This window comes from Euwallacea fornicatus, chromosome 1 (genome assembly GCF_040115645.1).
Source record: "Euwallacea fornicatus isolate EFF26 chromosome 1, ASM4011564v1, whole genome shotgun sequence".
Taxonomy (NCBI): Eukaryota; Metazoa; Arthropoda; class Insecta; order Coleoptera; family Curculionidae; genus Euwallacea; species Euwallacea fornicatus.
In genome coordinates, this window is record NC_089541.1 from 5,788,496 (window position 1) to 5,811,182 (window position 22,687).

Below are 22,687 nucleotides of genomic sequence, written 5' to 3' on the forward strand. Positions count from 1 at the left end.
CTCTCTTCGGTCTGAACAAATTGACGGGGGAATAAGAAATAAGCGGATCTTGACGTTACCAATTCTAATACTTTCTTGTTAATGAAAAGATACAGAAAAAAGGAAAACTGATTAAACTGTTTAAGGAAAGGAAACAGAGCGGATGTGACACATTGCCTGTTCTTGGGATTGAAACAAAGTCGTTTGGTAATGCCTTTCATGTAATAATTGCTTAGTTCTCGTTAAGTGCCCGCAATTTAATTAGATTTCTTTTCTAGATATGGCAAATTAAGAGTATGATTTTGCAATAAAATTACCTCCTGTATAACTGAAATTCAGTCCTCCAAAAACTATTCTAGTGGGGCAGGTAACAATAACGGAATTTTTAACAGCAAATTTGCGGTGTCAGGATTATAAGAAAACGAAAGTCAATAGCAATAAGAAAAGTGTCGATAAAAAAACGACTTTCATGAAAGCAACTGCCTCTTATTTGTTAATAATAATGGAAATTTCACGATTCGTTAGAATTAGAGAGGCACGTGTTTGAATGCTTCATTTCATTTGCCTAAAGTTAATCTATATAGTATCTAAAGAGGAAGTCATTAAACAACCTTGGTCTTATGATCAGTCCGCAAAGAGAAAATGAAATAATTGCAGCGAATAATCAACCATTTCGTAACAAAAGGATTTTGATTGGGAATTTGCAAATAATCGCAGCAGCTTTTTTGAAAATGATTTTAAACACATTTCAATAGTTTCATTTATTTGACAACCAAGAAATTCAATATTAAAGAGAAGTATAAAAAAATTAGTCAAGTATAAAATTAATAGGATATATTCAATTAAGAGCACTTCTTTCACGCAATACATAAAAGTTAAAATGAATTTTGATTTTCTTCTCGATATGCAACAGTTGAATTCAACTGGTCAAGATGTTTTTATGGACATAAATTATGTTAATGACTTTAATAAAACGAATCTAAATAACTACGAAAATTTGTCATCAATTTGGTTGTAAGTAGAGAAATTACATAATTGAGGCCATATCATATCATTTCATAAATTGGGTTTCCAAGTTCACCAGTTTATAGTTGTCTTCGTATAGCGGAATGCAGAGAATTCATACATTTGGTTAAGTGTTTTCAATTTGAATTTTTAACGCAATGGCATTAAAAACTTTCGGTTTATTCATTTTATTCGTCACCACTCAATGCACTTTTGGTAAGTAGACAGAGTCATTTTTTTCGTCGTGCTATGATGGAGGAATTTCCTGCACCTCCCTCTAGAAGATATTCTTGCGGGAATGAGAGAGACCGCTTTATTGATGGTTACTATTGATCGTAAAATTAATTCACACCAAGTTTTAGCAAAAGCGTTCTTCCTTATTGAACGCTTTCCCTTAAGACTGCAGCCTTATTTCCACTATATTCATTACTTTTAGTAACATTCGTATATGCAGGGTCCGTCCTATATATGAAATAAAACAATACCTATTTGAGTAATTTTCTTATCAAAAAATGCTTTTAGAAAAATTTTCGAGGCTAATTTGTTATCATTTTTTGATAATCTTGAATTTTTTTCTTGATAATGAAGAAATAACAACAAATTAACCTTGCACTTTTTGCTTGAAAGGTTTTTTGACTTAAAAAAATATGTAAAAAGTTATTATTATGCCATATATATGACGGACCCTGTATTTTAGGTCTCGCCGAAGACATCAAGGACTTCACCCCTTCAGAACTATTAAAATTGATAAAAGATATTTCAACCGCACCTGACTCCTCGTATCAGTTGGACCCCTTAGACGTTCAATTTTATTTTCTGTCAAGGGAAATCTCAGAACCGGTACTATTAACATTGGAAAGCAATGATTTGCTGGATGGGTCAAAAGAGACCAAGATTTTGATTCATGGGTGGTTGGAGAATCACAAGAGGTAATTATTATTAGGAAATTGTACAGAACAGAAGTAAAGAGAGGATGGAACTAGTTGTATTATTTTGTGGATTGAAAAATCACATTTATCTTTGATCGAAAAGGCTAATGCAAGAAAAGTTTTTTGGAATAGAACTATCCAAAATTCAATTTCAAGCTCATAATGTCCATGCTATCCAAACTTGAGTCCTCAATCCTCAGACAATCATTCAGAACAGAAAATGAAAGGTTTCTATCTAAATCATTTACACTCAGATCATGGTACAAAGCAATAGCTGGAGAATACTTGAAAGGTAATGATTACAATATAATCCAAGTGGACTGGGAACAACCTGCCAGACTTCCATACTTACACTCTTCCAAGATTACCAAAGATGTTGGTAAGGATGCTCAAAATAAGTCAATTTTTGTGCGAAACTGGAAGAAACCTTTCTTTTAGGCAATTTGGTGGGAAAGTTTATAGCAAACAGCAACATTTATCCTAAAAATGTTCACCTCATAGGTCACTCATTAGGGTCTCATATCGCTGGTTTTGCAGGAAAGAGGGTATTCCAAGATACAAATATGAAAATAGGGAGAATTTCAGGATTAGATCCAGCTGGACCTGCTTTCAGGTAAAAAACCAAGTTTTTAACGAACCAGTAAAAGATCCGTAATTTTGTAATTCAGACACCCATTTGTAACCAACAAAGACAGATTGGACAACGATGATGCAGAAATAGTTGATGTTCTTCACACAGATGCTGGTGAGTATAATTTTAAAAAATCGACACGAAATTCACACAAAAACAACATCTGTGAGGTATCTCTTAATATCAGGCGCCTATGGCTATGAAGATCCAATAGGCACACTTGACATATATATCAATGAAGGTCGAAGAATTCAGCCTGGATGTATGGAAGAATGGTCCTCCCCTCCATCACTTGGGTCTATTGTAGAAAAAAGTAACTTTTTTTTTCTCAATTGAGAACCACCTAAACATGATCTTCTATAGCATTTTGCAGCCATGCTAGATCAACTAAATACTTCAGAGAATGGATCAGTAAGGGCAAATTTAGGTGTAGATTCTGTCAATCAATCTTGGGAGTCATTTTTAATGATGGAAAGTGTTCTCTTAGTCAAGCAGATGAAATTTTAGGTGCAAATGACGTAACTGTGGATACTGTTGGAATTTGCTTCGCAGAAACCAACAAAGAGGAACCATATCTTATGGAATAAAACAATACATTAATATATCAATATTTTACTTTAGAAACTTAATATACGTTATATATTATCCTATGGAGGAGCTGGCCATCATGGGTGGAGAGGCACTAGGCACGGCGTCCTCGTCCTCCTCCTCGTCTTCATTGCTGGCCTCTTTCACTTCGTCCACATGGCCCATTAAAGCTCTGTATTTCTTGGCGATGGCCTCCCAGTCGGTCACGTGCTCAATTCTGGTGGTAACAGCAGATAAACTGAGCTGCGATCCTAAAGGGCTCATCTGGCTGAGGGAGAAACCTGACATTTCTTTGGGGGCGATCTGTCGACCCTTTTTCACCTTCGAAAGCCATTTTGCACCAGCTTTGGATCTGCAATTATTACATTGTGGTGATTTTCTTGGTATTGACACGTATTTTCCATTAGATATATTTTTGGTGAAATGTCATGTAGTGAAATATGGATGTATATGTATGGGAATTGCAATGTAGACATCATTATTGTTTACTGGATTTTCAATTTTTCAAAATGAGTGCAAATAATGACTCGATTGATCATGGGAAATGGGTGCCTTGAAGCACTTGAAAACAACTTTGCTTGCCCTAAGACATGAAACGATTTTCGTGAAACACAACATTGTTAGATCAACATTTTATACATTACGCTTAATTCCCATAATAACAATTACTCATCACCATCATTGCTAGGGCAAAATCCATATCACCAGTGCCAAAATTATCACATACCAACCTTGGACTTAATTGAGTGGTTTTCTGAAAACTTCCCATGAGATGCACCAAGCTCTGACGCTTCTTCGTTTTGACTAAAACAAAGTCTAATGTTTTCGCCGTTTAGAAAAAGCGATGTTAGCTATTTGGGACCATACTACCTCTCTTCTTGCATATGTCCACCATGTAGAAAAGCCACGTGGTGATTAGGTTAATGGGAGACGGAGCTGTGGTAGTGCGATGCATGTTCCTGATAAGTTTGCTCAGACCGAATTTCCATTCTATGTCAGATTGAGCCTAAAATCATCGGTTTGGTATTTAGGTCAAGGGCAATAACGGTTGGAGATTGTAACTTTTGTAGATTTATGTATCGGGGCAAGTTGACTCAATTTAACATACCGGAACATGGAAGAAGATGGAATGGTTTCAGCGTAGGTTTACTTACTCTATAACTTTCATGTGAGATTTTATTGTCATAAATAGTGTAATAGATTCACCCATTTTAGTTGCATTTTGGTCTGGCCAGAAGAATTTGCAAACTCGAAAAAGAAAAATAGAAAGCAGCTGAAAATACTGATATTGCCTACCAATAGATCTAAAGCTCTCATTTACAGAAACCAATTCGTATTTTGTCATTCCTATTCTTGCGATCTGCCAAAACACCACATGTGTAATAATTCTGATAAATGGATGAGGTCCCGGTATCTTTTCTACATAAAAAGTATTTTAAGTATGCGCTACGGAAATCAATGGGGGCATTCGTAAGCGATTACAGGATAGACGTAATAAACATCAAATATGCAGACGATAGCGTATTGCTGGTTGAGTGCGATGTATGGTCGTTAACATGAACCCTTATTTTCACGTGTTTATGTCAGTGGAGTTTCTGACTCATAAGCTGCTGAAGAAAGTAGACGAATCTAAACAGTTTCTGTGCGATGTAGGTAATTTTCTCAGGTAAACCAAAGTACAACTAAAAATGCTAGGCCTTCGATTATTTTTATCAACAATTGCCCTGCAAAAAACACGTATATACAAGACATATCATGCCTTCATCCCAAAAAAAACATGCGCAAAAATAAAAATCACATTGAGGCAAAACAAACCACAACGTTGTATCCAAAATGCAAAATGAAGCCTCTTCTATCGGTCAAAACAAAACAAAAATCAAAATCCGCTTCTAAACCATCTCTCACTAACCAAACTCAAATCAACTTATGTTAGTTACTCTTCATCTAAAACCAAACACGTATGGTTATATTACTCATAAGTTATCTACGCCTATTACTACATATACGATTTCTAAATCTACCAAATGCATGTTCATCATCATCATCTAAATTTATCATAATACTCCAACAGTCTGACGTCTTTTGGTGGAGTATAATCTCTAAAATGTTAAGCTAATTTACAGCTTACTGTCGTTTTTCTCTGTTACTTTCATGACGGAAATGACCGATACAAGATAATGGGTGAGGCTTGGGTGAATGGTTTGCTACGATGGTCCAGTCCAGAAGAACTGGTGCGCAGTAGCAGCGTGATTTTCATACGATAACGCAGGTGATATACTCTTTCTCGGTTTTGGTCAAGGAGAACTGTCTGGATTTGATCACTTGGACATGCAACATTTCTGTGTTATCGTATGGTATCTAAGCGTCAGCAATCTAGTGAACATCGGCACGTGTCCTCTCTATCTTGCTGCCTGCCAACCCGTACGTTTGGAGTTTTCTTCTTTTTTTAACTAATGCGCATTAGTCAAATCTCCAAATGTAGAGTTTCATCCCACGGGGTTACCTGAATACGTTGGTAAGTATCAGTCATCATAGCAATGAGCAGGTTGATCAAGACAACCACCGATACCAGCATGTATACGCCAAAGACAATTTTGAACAGTACTTCGGTCCAATACGGCTGGTTATTGTTGTAGTTATTTTTCTGATAGTTCGGTATTTTGAGATTCTCGGTCGTAGTCTGGCCAAACACGGCAAAAAACAGCAGCTCAAAAGCGCTGACCGGGTTCTTTTGGACTGGAATCGAAAAATATCATAATCAGCAACCGATCGACCAGTTGACTATCACGCCACGCCTAGGGCAAGCTTTGAAGAAAAAAAATTATACCCCACGAAAAAGGTAGTTGACTGGTGGACTGGTCGCGTTCCTCAATTACCTGAATACGCTGGTAGGTATCCGACATCATAGCAATTAACAAATTAATCAATACGACCACTGAGACCAGCATGTAAATGCCAAAAACCACTTTGAAAAGGTTGTCCGTCCATGGGGGCCTCCAATATTGGGAGCCTTTGCGCGGTTTCACGGTCAGTTCGTCGTAGGTTGTCTGACCGAAAACGGCGAAAAACAGCAGTTCGAAGGCCAGCAATGGGTTCATGGTCACTGAGAACATTCGGAGAGGTAATCAGTTATATTGCTGACAAAGATGGGGCGACCTATAGCGATTAGTATGTAACTATGTCAAAGACTAACATGCGCTGAGCAAGGACAACAGTCGGGAAAGCGTTTTTGCCAAAGTAAGTTTATGAATCAATTAGCCAAATCATCTCCTGCAAGTCCAAATGACGGCTAGTGCAAAGGCATAAAGGCATATAGGGTCAATAAATCAAGACCTCAGTAAGGTAAAATTGACTATCCCCCAAGGCCAAAAATCTCTCCTGCTGGCAACTTTACCAAGAGGACAACATCTTTGCGAACCTTCAAATAAAAGCAGTTTCCTGGTTTCTGTAGAAATCATTTTTTAGATAAAGTTGGCAGTATACTGATCTAGTAGATACAGAAAGAAATAAAGAGATCGTTAAATGGAACAAGATTAAGAATACTTAGCGCAATAATGCGAAAACAAATTCTTATAAATAGAGATCCTAATCTTTTTATATGTAATTAAGTTTAAGGAAACTTTGCGAGTCTTCTCTTGGAAGAAAAAGTTTCCCAATTAAAACTCCTTGTTTGTATGAAATAGGAAATTTTTAGTTGCCAGTTTATAAGCCAATCGCCCTCCTTTTCTACCTTCTATAGAGTTCTGATCAGATCATCAGTTGAGAACTAATTTTTAAAATTTCAAAACCGCGAAATTGCGTGTATTCTAATTATCTAAAAATGACTTGATTCAATAGAGTGAACACTGACAAATAACACTGATTTTTTCGAGTTTTGACCTTATCATAAGAGCTTTGAATATAATCATTTGATTTGCAGAACTGAGCTCCAGGTAATAAAGCTTCAAGTCTCCGGCAAATATTAGTGCTAAAAAAATCTTGTAATTTATCCAATTTGAGAAATTGGCCTGGGGTAGGATAGTTAATGATGAGCTAATGAACTGGTACGTAATACAAAAAATATGCTCACTCCGCCTCTGTAATAAGTTTACTATTTTTATAATGAATTTGGTTTTATCTAATTATGTAAATGATCTTTTGACTACTAGTGGCCCTTACTTTGGCAAACACAATTCGATCTGATACAATTATGATGGACAGACAATCTAACATACCTACTAACATGAGACAAATCACCATACCGGGTAACCCAAATCGAATGTGCATAATCAGGTCTCAGTTATTATTATCGATAGATATTTGATATTTGGAACATCAGCATGATATAATAGAATAAAGACTTCTTTAGTGGCAAATATAATATATGATTTTATACTTGAACGCAATTTCTACCAACTCTTGTAATTTAATTAATAAATTAAATTTTTTAATTCATGATAAAAATTTGATTCAGTTTGATAATGACATTACCAATACTCAAACCCTAATTTTCTATTAAAAAAAGAAGTAAATTTGAATGTTTCACTTATTTCTCAGTACCCTGAGCAGGAGAACATGATTGAAAAATTTAATTTAAGTTCTTTTTTAACTGAGCATCATATTTTCTTATTATTAGTGCTTTTATCAAACTTTACTCATTGAATTCAGGTAATAAACATTATTTAGTTATTTTCATGATGTCATATTAATGCTCCAAATTTAATATCCCTCTCTATAATAATAATTGAAATGGAACCATGTACACTCGATTTGGGTGACCCAGTATAACATATGAATTCAAGGGAAAAGAAAAGCAGCTTTGGGTTTAGCAATTTAATGATACAATAATGCTCGAACAACTTTAAAGCCCTTAAAACAATGCAAATGGGGGGGGGGGGGGAGGTATACAGGTGTACATAAATGGGGGTTCCCATATCGTCACGAAAACGCCACACGAGCTGCCTAAGTGGACAGATCACAACTATATAAATTCAGACAAAATTGAGACATGGACAAAAATCTCTAAAAACGACAAAAACAGCTCCACACACAACTACAGCGTCTTACTGCCATCCAGCTCTAGTCGGGGCCTCTTTGAGCACCTACGTTTCGAACCGAAGCATTCGGCGTCTTCGCCTATTTCATTCAATTCATATATAAATGTCCAAGGAAAAACGACTATAAGTAAATAACAAAAATAACGAACTCACCATCTTCAAATGGCTTTCTATCCAGGGGTTTTTTCCCTCCGAAAGGTTGATTTAATGCTACAAATTGCATTGAAAAACCAAAGACAAAGATGGCTAATACTGCCAAAAATCTTGCCAAGTCTTTCATCAAGTTTCCTAAAAATCCCCAAGAAAAAATTATGGATTCGCATTATTTAGTAACACATACCAATGATGATAGCCCAAGGGCCGAATAGGTAATGGAATGATAGAAAGTCGAGGATCTGTACACATGCAAGCAGGAAACTGAGGGCAAACAGTTGATTCCTGCAGTACATTAACGTGGGCCAGTGGCGTTGCTCAACGAAAAGCAAACCTGTCAAATGGGTGGCCACCCCAAATATGCTGAAGAGCAGCACAGAAATTTTAATCCACCCTAATCCGCTTTTGTCGCTAGGATTTGTCAGCTCGAACAGTAACAACCCACTTAGCCACACCAATAGAATCCACTCATACCTACAAAATAACCATGTCCGAAATAGGTTTAAGATACAACAGAAACTCACCAATAGGGGATCATACTAATACGATTGATGGTTGGGTATGGAGGGGTGATGCCCACCACTAACAGAAAGATCATGAGGTAAATGTGGGAGGTGAGGTATGACATGAATTTGATTATAGGCACTTTATAATACTTATGACCTAGAGGGAGGGTGAAGACTATCCAGACTGGAGGGCAGATTATGAACAACACGAAAAGAAGCAGGGTACGCCATGCCGTCCACGTGAGGGCGCCTCTCCAGAGTTCCTGGAAGTTTTGGTCAATACCTCAAATATTGTTTGATAAATAATTCTGATTACAAGTCAATCTTACCTGGAGATAGCGCTGAACAACTGTATGAGCAATTACTTCCTTTTGTTCATTTTCAATAAGTACATCCAGAAATTCCACGTTTCTTCTATCCGTGGCTGTCAGGACTTTGCCGGCTGAATCTGCTCCAGCAGCTTCAATAATATTTCGAAATTTTAGTCTTCTTAAAAGAAATTTTCGAAAAGAATTGATACCTAGAGCCAATAATTCAGTGGCCATGCCCTCACAGAATTTTCCAGCAGCTATCAAATCTTTAGCTCTCTCTTTCTCCTTGTTTGAGAGAACGATTAAAATATTGGAGAGTTTGGCAGCAGTATCTACAGGTGCTGGAGATACCAGGACGAATTCTTCTATGGGGCGATTGTTGTGGTTTTTGGAACACACCATCAAGTTGTACACAAACCTGATGAAAGAATAAGTTTACCTAAGAGAGATATAGAAGATGGAATGTATCCTGCCACTCTTGCGGAAAAACATCCTGAAGTTTCTAACAGCTTCATCGAGAACACAAACTTTTCCTAGCACTGTGAGATTTAAAGCGACAAAGTTATAGCAGGTCTTACTTCCGATCCTCCATCAAAGCATAGGTATCATGATCCTTGGTCATCAAGTACTCTAAAACACTGTGATGGCCTTCAGAGGCTGCGAACCATATTGGTACTGCACCTAAGTTAGTCTGGGTCTTCGGAGAAGCTCCTGATTCGACTAGAAGCTTCACCACCTCCACATATCCAGCCCTGGAAGCGCAATGAAGTGGAGTCCAGCTGTTTCGGTCTGCAGCGTTGATTTCAGCTCCTTGACCTAAAGAAGAAAATTGGTAGATCAATATGATGCGTTGATCGTTGAAGTTGTACATTTAAATTCGAAGATGATTAAAAATGCCAAGAATAATTTCATCAGAAATATTATTGTTGTTGGAGCGATGGAATAAATACATGTTAAGTTTTTATCACATTTTATGGAGACTATAGACAACAAAAGTTCTCTAGAGAAGATCTCATATCGTATTATTATCTTAGAAAAGAACATCTATAATATAAATTATAATTCGGAAAAATTCTTAATTTGCTCTTACCTAATAATACTTCAACCATCTGGTAATGACCATGAGTGGCGGCTATATGAAGCCCAGTTTTTCCGTGCCTGTCTTTGCTTTCTAACAACTCTGCTGATCGACTCAGAAGTAATCCCACTACGGTTACATGACCACCGTAGCACGCCAAATGCATTGGATTATACCCCTAAATTATGACCCACCCTTAGTAACAATAAAATTTGACAATTACATCTGGGAACAACTCAGAAAAAAGACATTATTTCTAGAGAGTACTACCTTGAATAGATTGACCCTGAGGACCTTCTTTAGCGCAGTAGTTTAACAAACAGCTAAAATTACTCTTTCCTAACCTAAGAGTAAACTTACATTTTCATGGGTTGCTGCATCCACCTGAACCCCTGCAGAATTCAGCAACAACCGGACCACATTCTCCTTCCCAGAAAAGGAAGCCAAATGCAAAGGAGTCATTCCGGATTCATTTCCGAGAGCGGGTACCAAAGAGGCACCATTTGGTGAATCTGATTTGACAGTTCCAGGAACATGAGTTAGTAGCTCCCGCACTGTGTCTGCTTGTCCAAAATATGCAGCTACGTGAAGGGGCGTTACTCCTAATTTTTTGCTAGTAACTCTCAAGTTATTGGAGGAGCGGAGGACCTCCAAAACTTGCAAGTGTCCATGCTGTGCTGCCAGATGGACCGCAGTAAATCCTCCTAAAAATTTCAAAAAATTATACAGCAGAGTATCTTGAAATTTTAAGGAGTTACCCTTATTTTCATCAGTAACAGAGGCCCCAGCTCTGACTAGAGCCTTGACAACTTCCGCGTGGCCTCCTTCAGCAGCCATTTGTAAGGGGGTTGCATCGGTTACTTTATTTCTTGCTGATATGACACCCTAAAAGAGAATTTAATTTAGGTCAGGGACAGAGTTCGATCCTCAGAAGAATGAGAATTTTTTCCATTTTGAATTATAACGCTGCTTTTCCCAATTAAGATCAGTGGCGTAGCACCCGACTCCTTAAAATATTCATGAACATGGATTTTTAAGGTCTAAAAATTTCGAATCTTTTAAACAAAAATTTGATTTAAATAAGATAAAGATTGACTCTAGATTTATCACCTGTCTATCAAATTTCATCAGTTCTTCGATAACAGTCACACTTCCTTGAGCTGCTGCGATATGGGCGCAAGTATTCCCATGTTTCGTGGTAGCCATCACCAAGCTGGGATGCTGTTGTAGAAAAAGTTTGGCAACTTCGGAAAAATTGTTTTGGCAAGCGGCATGAATGGGTTTCTGACCATCCTCATCTACAATTAAGGAAGGCCACTGTCACCATTAAAACCGTAATAAAGATTAGGTAACGTTTAAGTAAGGGCCACTAGAGCGACGTATTGGTAATTTTACCAAGAAGTTCTCTTCCTTCGATACCTTACAAAAAACAGAAATAAAATATACCACTTGAATTTTTTGGTTTCTATAGAAACTATGTTGTAAGTAAAGTTACTAAAATATTTTGATGAATTAAGACTTGCAAAAGTGGTTTATGAGAACGGCGTCATCAACAATTAATGTTCTTAGAAAAATATGTTGTAAAAAAATCTGTTTTATGTACCTGTGGCATCAATATCAGCTCCCAGTTCAAGAAGAAGTTTGCAGACTTCAATCTGGCCAGCACCAGCAGCTAAATGTAGAGGTGTCTGTTTCTTCAGGGTTAGAATATCTATGACCGCATTATGATCTTTAATCAGGAACTTTACGAGGTGGACATAACCGTTTAAGGCAGCAAGATGCAGAGCTATAAAATAAAACTCAATTTAGTCGATTCTGCAATTACGTTATACCTCATCTTTTTACCTGTCCGACCATTCCTAGATTTTGAGTTTATAAAGGCTTTATTAGTCAGCAATGAGTCGCAAACGTGGAGATATCCATGCTCTGCTGCCAAATGTAGGGCTGATCTTCCATCTGAGTCGAACACATCTACCCTGGCATGATTTGCCAGTAAGTTGTTCACCAAATCAATGTGACCTGAAAAAGAATTGTTAACAATTCTCCTCTAATGTTGCAGAGAAATCAGCATAAAGGCTGATAAAGTTACCAGATCATTTAGATAATATTGAAGATAGATCTAATAGCTTTAAGTCCATTACCTTTGTGTGAGGCGATCAATAATGGTGTCCAACCATTGGCGTTTTGTCTATTTAAGGCCTTTTGGGAATCAGTCGGACTCATGTGTGCAATCATTTCTAGTAAAACATCGTTGTTACCAGCAGAAGCGACTAAATGAAAGGCAGTTTCATGTTGTTTAGTCTGCAGTTTTACATCTGCTCCATTTTCAAGTAGAAGCTTAACCACTTCCCTGATGACAAAAAAATATATATTTTTTTTAAGTTGCAATTAATTTATAAACTTTACCTGTCTGAATTCGGAGTTTCAACTTCATTTTTGATCACCGTACAAACATAGTGAAGAGCGCTTTCATCATTTTCCGTGAGTTCATTCACGTACTGTGAAGCAGCAGATTCTCCCCTTTTCTCTTTTACATAATTTATCAAATGGGTGACGACATCAGGCCGGCAGTTTCTACTAGCAAGATGCAGGGGGGTTTCTCCCTTCTATTAAAAAAATACAGGAAATTGGAAAAACAAATAGTGAATAACCTTTTTCCTTTTTATTGAAACTCATTATCTCCAAAATTTTCATTAAAAGTTTTTGGAACTTTGACATAAAGCATTATGAACAGACCAGAAAAGAACATTTAATTCACGAAATGATATTAGCTAAAAAACAAAATATTAATAGAAAGATAAGAGAAAGAGAATACATAAATAACACCGACAGGCAAACAAAAGAAAAAATACACATACAACGCACATAGCCAGAAACCAAAAAAATGCGTGAGAATAGTAGAAAGTGTGATAAAGGATACTAGAAAATAGAAAAGGAAAATAGTAGATAATGACAGCCAAAATGTTAAAGCTATGTAAAAACATTACGAGTGTGAAAAGACGCTCCAACTTACTTTATGGAAGGCTGATGATATCTAAAAATAAACGATTCTATTAACTATTCTAACATTGAACTAAGACAGAACAGTGTTGTGTATAGTTTGATTGTATGTGCTGGAAATTTCTAAAATGATTTTAAACCTCATAAAAAAATTGTGCAAACTGTATGTTCACTAGTTAAGACGGATATAAAGTCAATTGCAGTGTCTTCTGTCTTCGTTTTGAAATTACCACTTTTTAACGTCTTTGACCAGCAAAGGGCGGACAAATTTTTTCATGTTTATAAATATTATTCGAAATAAAAAAAAATCATTTGAGTCGCTTTGAATTAGCTTTAGAGATTCAAGCTAATTGAAATTCCTACTCAGAAAAATAAATAGTCATAAGAGTATATAGCTGAAATTCGGAATGTACCTTAAATTGGTTATTTTTACTATTTTTGAAGAAATTCTTTTATTTCCTATTGTCCAGAAAAATATCAACTGTAACTTGGAATTAATTTTCGTAGCAACACTCAAATTTTCTATGGAAACTGGGTTCATGTTTAAAATAGTCCCAAATTATTACTAGACTATTATATTTAGCATGAAGCTCGTTTCCAAAGAAACCACGATTCTAGTGAATATCCGGGCTCAATTTAAAGGTTTCGACGGAAAATAACTTATAATTAAAATAGACAGGATATCCACAACTTAACCCTTAGAAGCACGTAATTGACTGGCACTTTTGCGATCGATATCATCATCATCATCATCATCATCATCCTCATCACTTTCCTACCTTATTTTTATACTGTGGATCACCTCCATCTTCCAACAAAAGCAGCATCGTTTGCAAATTCCCGTATTTAGCAGCAACGTGAACTGGAGTGTTCCCATCATGAGTAGCAATATTAGGGCCGGCACCCGATTTCAACAGCATTAAAGCGCATTTTTCCCCATCTTTCACCCGCGCCGCAATATGTAATGCAGTTTCCTTCATCTTACCACCTAAAAGTATGCTCACCATGAAAATGTTGCCTTTAGTTTGCCCCTAAACACACCTCTAACATGCACATCTGCCCCATATCCCAACAGAGTCTCCACTACTAATGGTTTGCACGATTCTACGGCAATGTGCAAAGCCGTGTAATTGTCCTTAAAATCAAAAAATGTTTTTAATAATAGCTATGATGAGAACATAAGGATACGTACGTTAGTGGTAACATCCACCTTCTCTCCTTTCTGTAGCAACGTATTGATAATCCCGACATGTCCATATCTGGCTGCAGTGTGGATGCTTCTGGCCCCGTCCTATGAAATCATACAAAACGATTGCGGTTGAGAATTTTCTAACAAGTTCAATCCTACTTTAAACAACCATGGAGGATCTATGAGCTCTATTTCAACATCACCAGAAGGTGGCAACATCTTCTTAGCCCAAATTTTGACTAACTAAACTGACACTCACTTATCGCCCAACGCTCTAGGCGTAAGAAACTGAGTTATACAACCGTTGTTTTTGAATGCCGCAAGGGGTGATTTGTCGGAACAGCTCTCCTGTAGTGACACAAACTAAATTACCATCGTTCAGGCTAAAATTAGCCCCTAATTAATACATGAAGTCTAAAATATTCGCATAAAATATGCCATAGTAACAAAGTCGTAAAATGACGACAGGTTTTATTTTCAAATGAAGGTATAAAAGTGTATTTATAAAATAATTTGAATATGGCTATAAATACAACTTACCTTGTTTGGCATGTGTAAGTAGACTCCCTTCTTGAATAACATCATAGCGCAATCTGCGTGGCCGTTCAAAGACGCAATATGCATTAAGGTCGAACCATCTTTGGTTCGTTCGAAAATGCTTGCTTTAAATTTGTCAGCCAAAAGTTCTAGAAAAGGGTTAAAAAGAAATTTGCATATTCTAAAATTTAGAATTGGTTTAAAATACAGTAAAATGACCCTGTTACCATTTTGTGATCACTATTTCTATACGAAAATGGTTAATATACTGCGTGACATAGTAGAGAGAACGCCCCGTAAAAATGGTTTTATTTAAATCAATTCTGGTATTCGTATTTCATACACTAGAACAAATACTTCATTTTAAAAAATGAACGAATTTAATCGTACAAAACCAAAAAAAGAATTGTAAGTTCTCCACAGTGTCTTATACATTCCTCTACACGTCTAGACATGTATCTAATGAGTTGATTAATATCCTCTTGGGGGATCTCATTCCAGTCTAACTGGACAGCATGATATAGCGCTGCTATGGTTTGTGGGGGATGTGGTAAATTACGCAACCTTTAACTTCAATATCCCTTACATGTTCAATCGGTTAAAAGTCTAAAGATTGAGATAACCAAAGTAGCAAATTGATTGCATTTTGTTGAAAGAAGTCGATAGTCAACATGTGGTCATGCATTGTTTGGCAGGAAAATTGGATTAACAAGAGTTTCCAGATAAGGCACGAGATGAGGTTACAGGACTTCTTGAATGTACTGTTGAGCTGTCATACTACCTCTAATGAAAAATAAAGGTGACCCACTACCATATGAAATAGCACCCTAAGCCATTAGTCCAACAGTCTGATGATTATACCTCTGTATTATACGCTGAAGATCTCATCTTTCATCTCGTGTTCTTCTTACTCTTGCCCGATCATTATGCATGCCCAAAAAGAATCTGGATTCGTCATTAAACGAATTCGTTCTCTGCACCACTGCAATTGATTTTGACGATAATTTAAGGTGAGGGGTAATACAAGATGGGGACGGTAGAAAATCAGTCCAAAAGTTCTTATCCGGCGATAAGTGGTAAGAATCTCAATGAGCCTTCCATACTCATCACACCACTGATTCGTTAGCGTTCTCCACTGGACGAACCTATTTCTTAAGACTATAATTCGAAGACGGCGATCTTGGCGTTCTGTAGTACTTCGGGATCGTCCAGTATTTTTGCTTCTTCTAGTTTACTGGTCTTGGACCCATGCCTGACAACATCTCACTATAGTGTTTGCACTAAAGCTCAATCTACTGGCAATTTCCCTAAATGACCGACTAGCCTCTGGTAGACCCACAAATTTGAACTACTTGAAATTCGTTAAATTGATGAAAATTTCACTGCATTTTGAGTCTAGGCATATTTGATTAATCTAAAAATACTTTCTCCGTACAACGCACACCAATAAATAATATTTTGCAGTCATATTGTTGATATTTTATTGCAATTTTTATAGTTAAATGAACTTAATATTCCTAATGACTCGTAAATACATTGATAAATATAACTGAAAATTTAATCGTTTTTTGTGTTCCTATATACAACCATGCATACCAAAAATTATATCAAGAAAACCATTTTTACAGGGTGTTCTCTTTTCTATGTCACGCAGTATAGTTTACCACTCAATGAAGAAAATGTAGGCTAATAAGAGATGCTGATATCTAAACAAATTTGATATTTACGTAAATTTTAAGTATTTCATAAGCATTTCAAATGCTCTCGTAAGTTACTATTTCTTCGTTTAGAGTCTCTAACACCTCAGCAAGTCGGGTAGGATGGCCTCACGTCACATCAGATTACTTGCAAATTTTCTAAATTTCTTCTTTTAATTTTAAGTAACTTCAAAATTACAAAAAAAAACTGTTCCGATTTATGTGAATATGTGTTTCTTCTGGCAGTATATCAAGTTGATAGTTATATTTGCATCGAGGAAAAACGAGATTAATTTTATTCTACTGCTATAAAATGATTTTTCTGTATGCCAGAAATGTTTACGAAATTTCTCTTCCGAGCATTGTTTAAATGAACAAAAATAATCAAGAAATCATAAAATTCAAACCCTCAAACTTTCAAAACCTCCTTACCGATAATATTGGCGTGTCCATTTTCAGCAGCTAAATGCATGGGCGTCCGGTCCTGGTTGTCGGTAACACTAGCAGACGCTCGGACACCATAGAAGTACTTGACTAGAACCTCGTCTCCTTCTGCGGCTGCTATGTGCAAAGGGGTTTGTCCATCGCCGTTTCTAATATCCACGTTGGTGCCATAATCAACTAATATTCTAACCTGAATCGATATTTTAGATCACATTTTGTAGCTTCTGGAAAGCCTTCGATTTACCATATCAATATCTTTCCTCCGTACAGCCAAGTGTAAGGCCGTGTCGCCATTAGCTGCGGCTGCCTTTAACTGTTCTGAAGTCAGGGTGTTGAGTAGTTCTCTGCACATAGACTGATTACCTGCCTCTACTGCCAGGAGTAGAGGAACTTTCCCACGCTAAAATTTAATTTTGAGCCCTACATATGTAACCGTGCTAAAATGCAAAGAAATTTCCCCTTTTATTTGAATGACAAGTTTCTCAGTAGCATTGTTCAGCTCTTTGTCCAAATACCTCACTTCACAGCTTTGTGTTACATTCTCATAATGCACTATCGTACAATTCCACGAAAATAATAGGGCTTTTACGGATATTGCATAGGGTTTAACGTCCGTAAGAAGCAAATATGTTGACTGCCGAATGAAAATCAGAGTGAGTAGTTTTGCATGGGCGTACCATTTTGATTGCCAACCAACATGGTTCTTTGTTATATTCAAAATTTGGATGAGTTTCCACGCCAATGGTTGAAAGTTCTCGCATAAAAATGCTGTTTTTAAATGGTTTTCCAGAAACCCCAATAAAATCCATAAAACAACTGACGACTCTCGGTCACAATTGCTATAATTTCGTCGGGAAGGTTTTCCCCGAAAACTTCCGGTACCAGGCGCAGATAACTTGACACGCGACATACACGTAGCCAAATCGAAACTACCAAGCATAGCTTTCTTATGGAGAAATTTCTTTATTAAAAACTTACCCCATCAACTTTCAATCTTATATCTTTTCCAGCCGTCTGGAGCAAAGCTCTCAAGATTGCTGTTGCGGTGCCAGTTTGTCTGGAAGCCACCAAATGAACAGCCGTCTGATTGCGACTCTGGAAAATTTGATGATAAGCAAAACCAATTTACAACTCTTTATAAATTCTTTGCGAATCGCGATCGAATTACATCAGGAAGTCATTTTCTACCATGGATTGACATGTGGAAAGTGACTAAGCGTGTGAAAAGTTTTCCAAAGAAGCAAACGAAAGTATCATGATCCAAACAGAAGCGATTTTAAGTATTAGAAACATATAAGAAATTTGATGAAGATTAATGCTGGATTTCATTTTCAGTAATAACGTTCAACGAGGAACCCAGAGAAAACAAATCAGGAAATGCGACGTCTTTCTAATAATTTTAAAAACACTAAAAATTCTATCGAAAGAATTTTCGAAAACTATTTGTCTTCGAAAAGCAAATGCAGTTTTTTATCAAATGAGATCAAGATAAAAATAATCGGTCAAGCAAAGAGCATCCTTTTGTATTGATAGAAAAGAGAAGATCCAGATCAATGACCTTCAGAACAATTATGACGGTTTCTCTAAATTAAAAAAAAAAGAATCATGCCCGGAAATTTTTTTATTAAATGACAATATTTTGAGGAAAACAACCCAAGCGAAAAGTGTCTATTTTAGAATGAGAGCAGGACAGAAGATACGTAATTTACAATCTATAATAAAAAAATTTGAAGTTTTTTTCAAAATTTCAGTAGTACCAAAAGCTTTATCATAAAAATATGTTCACCATCACTAAAATATTAAATTTTGTTTGAAGTGAGATCATGCTTAAGCACCACCGTCAAGCGGTACCTAGTGCTTCTTGCCTTATGAAAATCAGTCACATGACCAAGACTAAAATTCTTACAAAAATGTTAAATATTTAAAAATCTTCACATACCGGAAAAAGTTCTACCAAACTGAACTTTCACTGCCAAAACAAGTATAAAAATTATGAAAAAGACAATAAAGCAAACTAAAAGAGGTTTTTGGATATGGAACCAGGACAAGAGATCCCAATCTCCAACTTCTATACCAAATTGCTTCGAAATATTTTTCCAAAAGTTCAAAGCCATCAAAAAGGTTTATCAAAGAACTTTCACACCACCAAAAATAGCATGAAATTTTCGTATCAAATAAGACTCACGCTGAGAATAATCGGGCTAGCAAAAATTGACCTTGATCTCAACTCTTCACACGAAATGTGAAATGGCATTTCGAAAATTTCAATCCGCGAATTGTGAAGTTTTCCCAAAATATAAGAAAAACTCATGGATTCTATTAAAAACATCTTTTTAGCTTCATAAAACGCATAAAATTTTGTTTCCATTTTGAATGAATGTTTCATGAAGAGAGCTTTGAAGTAAATTAAATAACATTTTCTTTGTTCTACGTTGGCCTACACGTATTTAAGTAATCATAGCGTGATCTCCAATAATCCTTCAGTGCAAATGTGTACCTTTCTACTAACATCATTAAAGAGTCATTAAAACCTCAGACTTCTAAGAAAAGGTGCGTCATACTTTTCAAAATAATGAACCAATAAAAAATCGTAATTGTGATTATTACGAAACTTTCTTCACGCTTTGTTGAGGACTAAAATGTATTCTTACCCCTCCAGTTGAATAGGGATCAACCCCCTTTTTGCCCAGAAGCAGCTTGACCACGTCTTCCCTCGAATGCATTGATGCAATATGTAAGACATTGTAATTGTCCTAAAAAATAAAAAAAATATATGACATAAGCCTTGTCTCAAGACGCTGTAGAGCAAATTTAAAATTACCCCTGAATTCTTAACTCCACCTCATTTTAAACCCATAAATTTTCATATCCGTTGAGCTAATACCATTTAGAGCAAACACTCCCCTGCATTTTCCCAAATTAGGAAATTACTTGCAGAAAAAAATTGGTAGAAGAAAGCGATTAGTCATCATCTTGCTTCGATTGTATCCAGGAAAAAATGTAACCAACACGGATTTGAGTATAATAAAATAGTTCCTTATCTGTGATTTGTTCCAGATATCTATTAATTTGAACTTGAGCATGGCGTGCTCAATATTATTAATTCGAATGACCTTTTACAGCGTAACGTTTGCAAAAAAAATCAGGGGTCAGTCAGACATAAAAGGAAACTATCGATTTCTTCTGCCTAGAGAAGTATAAACAATATAGTTTTAAATTTATCAAAATAAAGCATTTTTTAACAGCTTTATACCTGGTCAATAACATAAGACTGCGCCTAAAAATTTTCCTAATCGGGGTAAAATATTTTTCGCCCTCCTGCATGTTAATATGAACTATAAGCTACATCAATCTTTCGGGGATTCAACATTATCATCATGAATGCTTCCCATAAATAACGTTTTAAGGTCATCGATTCATTTAATGTTTGCACACGAATGTGCAATATCGAGATTAGACCGCTGTTATGAACGAAAACTGAGGAACAGTATTTTTTTAATTATTGAATTGAGGGGAGAACTTATAGTTTATGCGTTTATGTAAGAAAAGCTATAGTCTAAATTACAATAAAATTCCTGTTGATAAAGATAGGAGCAGAAACGTTCGCTTTGTCGTATAAAATCTGTATTCTGATCCACTTAGTAGAGAAAGTGACAAAATATTATTTTTTCACTACAGTGCAACGCAGTGCAATTATTTGTTTATAGCGGGTTACAAACAACTAAAACGACTAATATATACACAAAAATATTGATTTTATATAAAAGGTTTAAGAGCAAATCTACAAAGTTTACTTTCAACACATTTTCTTGATTAGAAACTTTTTTCACTGAATCAACCTCAATAAACCTTAAACGGAATGTAATTTAAAATCTGCACTATCACCATGATGGATGCAGAAAGAAAGCCAAATGAAGAGAGTAGATCTATTACTTCTTGTACTTTACTCACATTATTTCTAGCTCCAACATCAGATCCCAGGTCGATCATCCTATCCAGTAGGGACGTCCTATTGTCCTTTACTGCGTACATCAATGGGGTCATTCCTGTCACCTGTAATGAAAATAAATTTATAGCCTAATGTGTTCTATAAAGAACAGGTTCTGCGTTGAGCATTGAGTCAATTCCTGTCTTTGTCTTGATCTACAAGTTATGATTTTTCGTAAAAATAATTTAATCGCATTTTGTCCAGTTACGTCTGGCCTGCGTGGTAGTGTAGCTTTTCCGATACGTAATTACAAATTTGGTTTAGTTTTTCACCCAGAAATATGGGTCAAAGTCTTGTTGATTGTTTATTCAATTTACATACATTTTAGAACAATTTTCGCTAAAATTTAACATCGTTTTTTTCAACGACTTTAAAATTTTTAAAACCAGAATAAAGCACCGTAAGGCAGAGAAACGTCTTTAATTCATTGAGAAATCTAGATTTCGATAATGGCCAGTTAATTGTAGGTGCACTAGAAAAAAATACTTAAAAATTAGTAGAAAACTCTCTTTAGACTAAATTTTATATTGTTTATAATTGTCAATCTCCATTCTCCTTTATATAAAGTATTTATAGAAGACTGTTGCAATAAAAAATAACATAGAGTGTCCAAAGATTTTGAACTTTGCCTGTTTATGCATTTTTGTGATATTCTTCATTATAAATTTCATAGCCTAGTAGACTTTTTTTCGGCGTACCAAATCAGCCACACCAGCCAATGGCGTCGGATTCACGTCTTCTCCCACGTTGGAAATGGCCTTTTCCATCGACTTCAAAATCTGGTCAATGGGTGCCCATTCTGCTTTTTGGCACAGAGTCAAGATGCGCTGAGCCGCATCTCTAATATTGGCACCAGCAGATTGAGGTTTCGATGCCGGGGCCTCTTCGTTGTCATGGTTGCTCCCAGTTTCCTCCTTTTCTTTAGGGTCTTTTGAATTTCCTGCTAAGGACCAGTAAAATGCTACATTTTAAAAAGATTTAAGATAGCTGAACGTTTTAAGACTGTAGCTTTGAAGCCTCTTCTTCGAATGTACATTTTAATCGTTCTTATGCCTCAATGTTTCGAAATGGAATGATAGAGTTTAGATTTTCGTAACCGTGTCCAAAGCTTATATATTTATGGATATTAATGTTGTCACAAGCATTGGAAGCTTCTAAATGAGTTTCGTCACAACATGGGCGCACATGTGAGTCACTGAATACTTACCAGATTTACTACTACTCCCATTGCTTTCCTCCTCCTTATTTTTATCACTTTTGGGGGGCCCCTTGCCCCCTCCTTTCTTACCCCCTGGCTGAGACATAGTTACTTAATTAATACTACCAAGCAAAAAATTTTCAAAACCATTTTCGTAACGTTAAAATCACTTTTCTTGGAAATGTTGCTTTTCATGGTTCTTCTTGGACTTTAAGCTCCGGGCTAACCACATAACCAGCAAGGAAATGCAGCGCACTAAAATTTCACCACTAGATAACATCGCTTTTTAGTTTGTTTAAATTTAAACCCTCTGTAAAGAAACCAGAAAAAAAATCATTTAAACCGAACGGTTTCCAGCGCAAATCTGGCAAAAGAATCAACAATACGAGGCACTGAAAGAGTTATTGCAGAAAATCTC

The 22,687-nt window shown here is 36.2% G+C and overlaps 2 protein-coding genes across 10 annotated transcripts; one reads left to right on the forward strand and one right to left on the reverse strand.

Annotated features, from left to right (window-relative positions):
* Positions 1–6: 6 nt before the first annotated feature.
* LOC136341270 (phospholipase A1-like) lies at positions 7–3,271 on the forward strand. The gene is made up of 8 exons (XM_066286059.1): positions 7–200; positions 258–1,200; positions 1,682–1,913; positions 2,168–2,292; positions 2,352–2,526; positions 2,582–2,658; positions 2,732–2,857; positions 2,908–3,271. Exons 2-8 carry the CDS (start codon positions 1,143–1,145, stop codon positions 3,129–3,131), a joined length of 1,017 nt encoding a protein of 338 aa, XP_066142156.1. The 5' UTR covers positions 7–200; positions 258–1,142; the 3' UTR covers positions 3,132–3,271.
* On the reverse strand, positions 3,141–22,650 carry nompC (no mechanoreceptor potential C). Of its 9 annotated transcripts, none has more exons than XM_066285892.1 (31): positions 22,279–22,650; positions 21,770–22,014; positions 21,035–21,136; positions 19,735–19,836; positions 18,062–18,178; positions 17,328–17,483; positions 17,072–17,273; positions 14,946–15,091; positions 14,409–14,507; positions 14,258–14,351; positions 13,996–14,204; positions 13,230–13,250; positions 12,623–12,822; positions 12,358–12,566; positions 12,062–12,235; positions 11,820–12,002; positions 11,327–11,514; positions 10,975–11,101; positions 10,577–10,920; positions 10,229–10,394; positions 9,717–9,954; positions 9,348–9,556; positions 9,157–9,287; positions 8,846–9,090; positions 8,509–8,795; positions 8,322–8,456; positions 8,179–8,247; positions 6,009–6,235; positions 4,003–4,138; positions 3,864–3,948; positions 3,141–3,484 (listed from the first exon to the last, which is right to left on the reverse strand). In XM_066285892.1, exons 1-31 carry the CDS (start codon positions 22,373–22,375, stop codon positions 3,187–3,189), a joined length of 5,241 nt encoding a protein of 1,746 aa, XP_066141989.1. In that variant the 5' UTR covers positions 22,376–22,650; the 3' UTR covers positions 3,141–3,186. The 9 variants fall into 9 exon arrangements, with proteins under 9 accessions (XP_066141989.1, XP_066141999.1, XP_066142061.1 ...); XM_066285902.1 differs by having other exon boundaries at positions 3,187–3,484; positions 3,864–3,936; XM_066285964.1 differs by lacking the exon at positions 13,230–13,250 and having other exon boundaries at positions 3,187–3,484; positions 3,864–3,936.
* Positions 22,651–22,687: the final 37 nt, after the last annotated feature.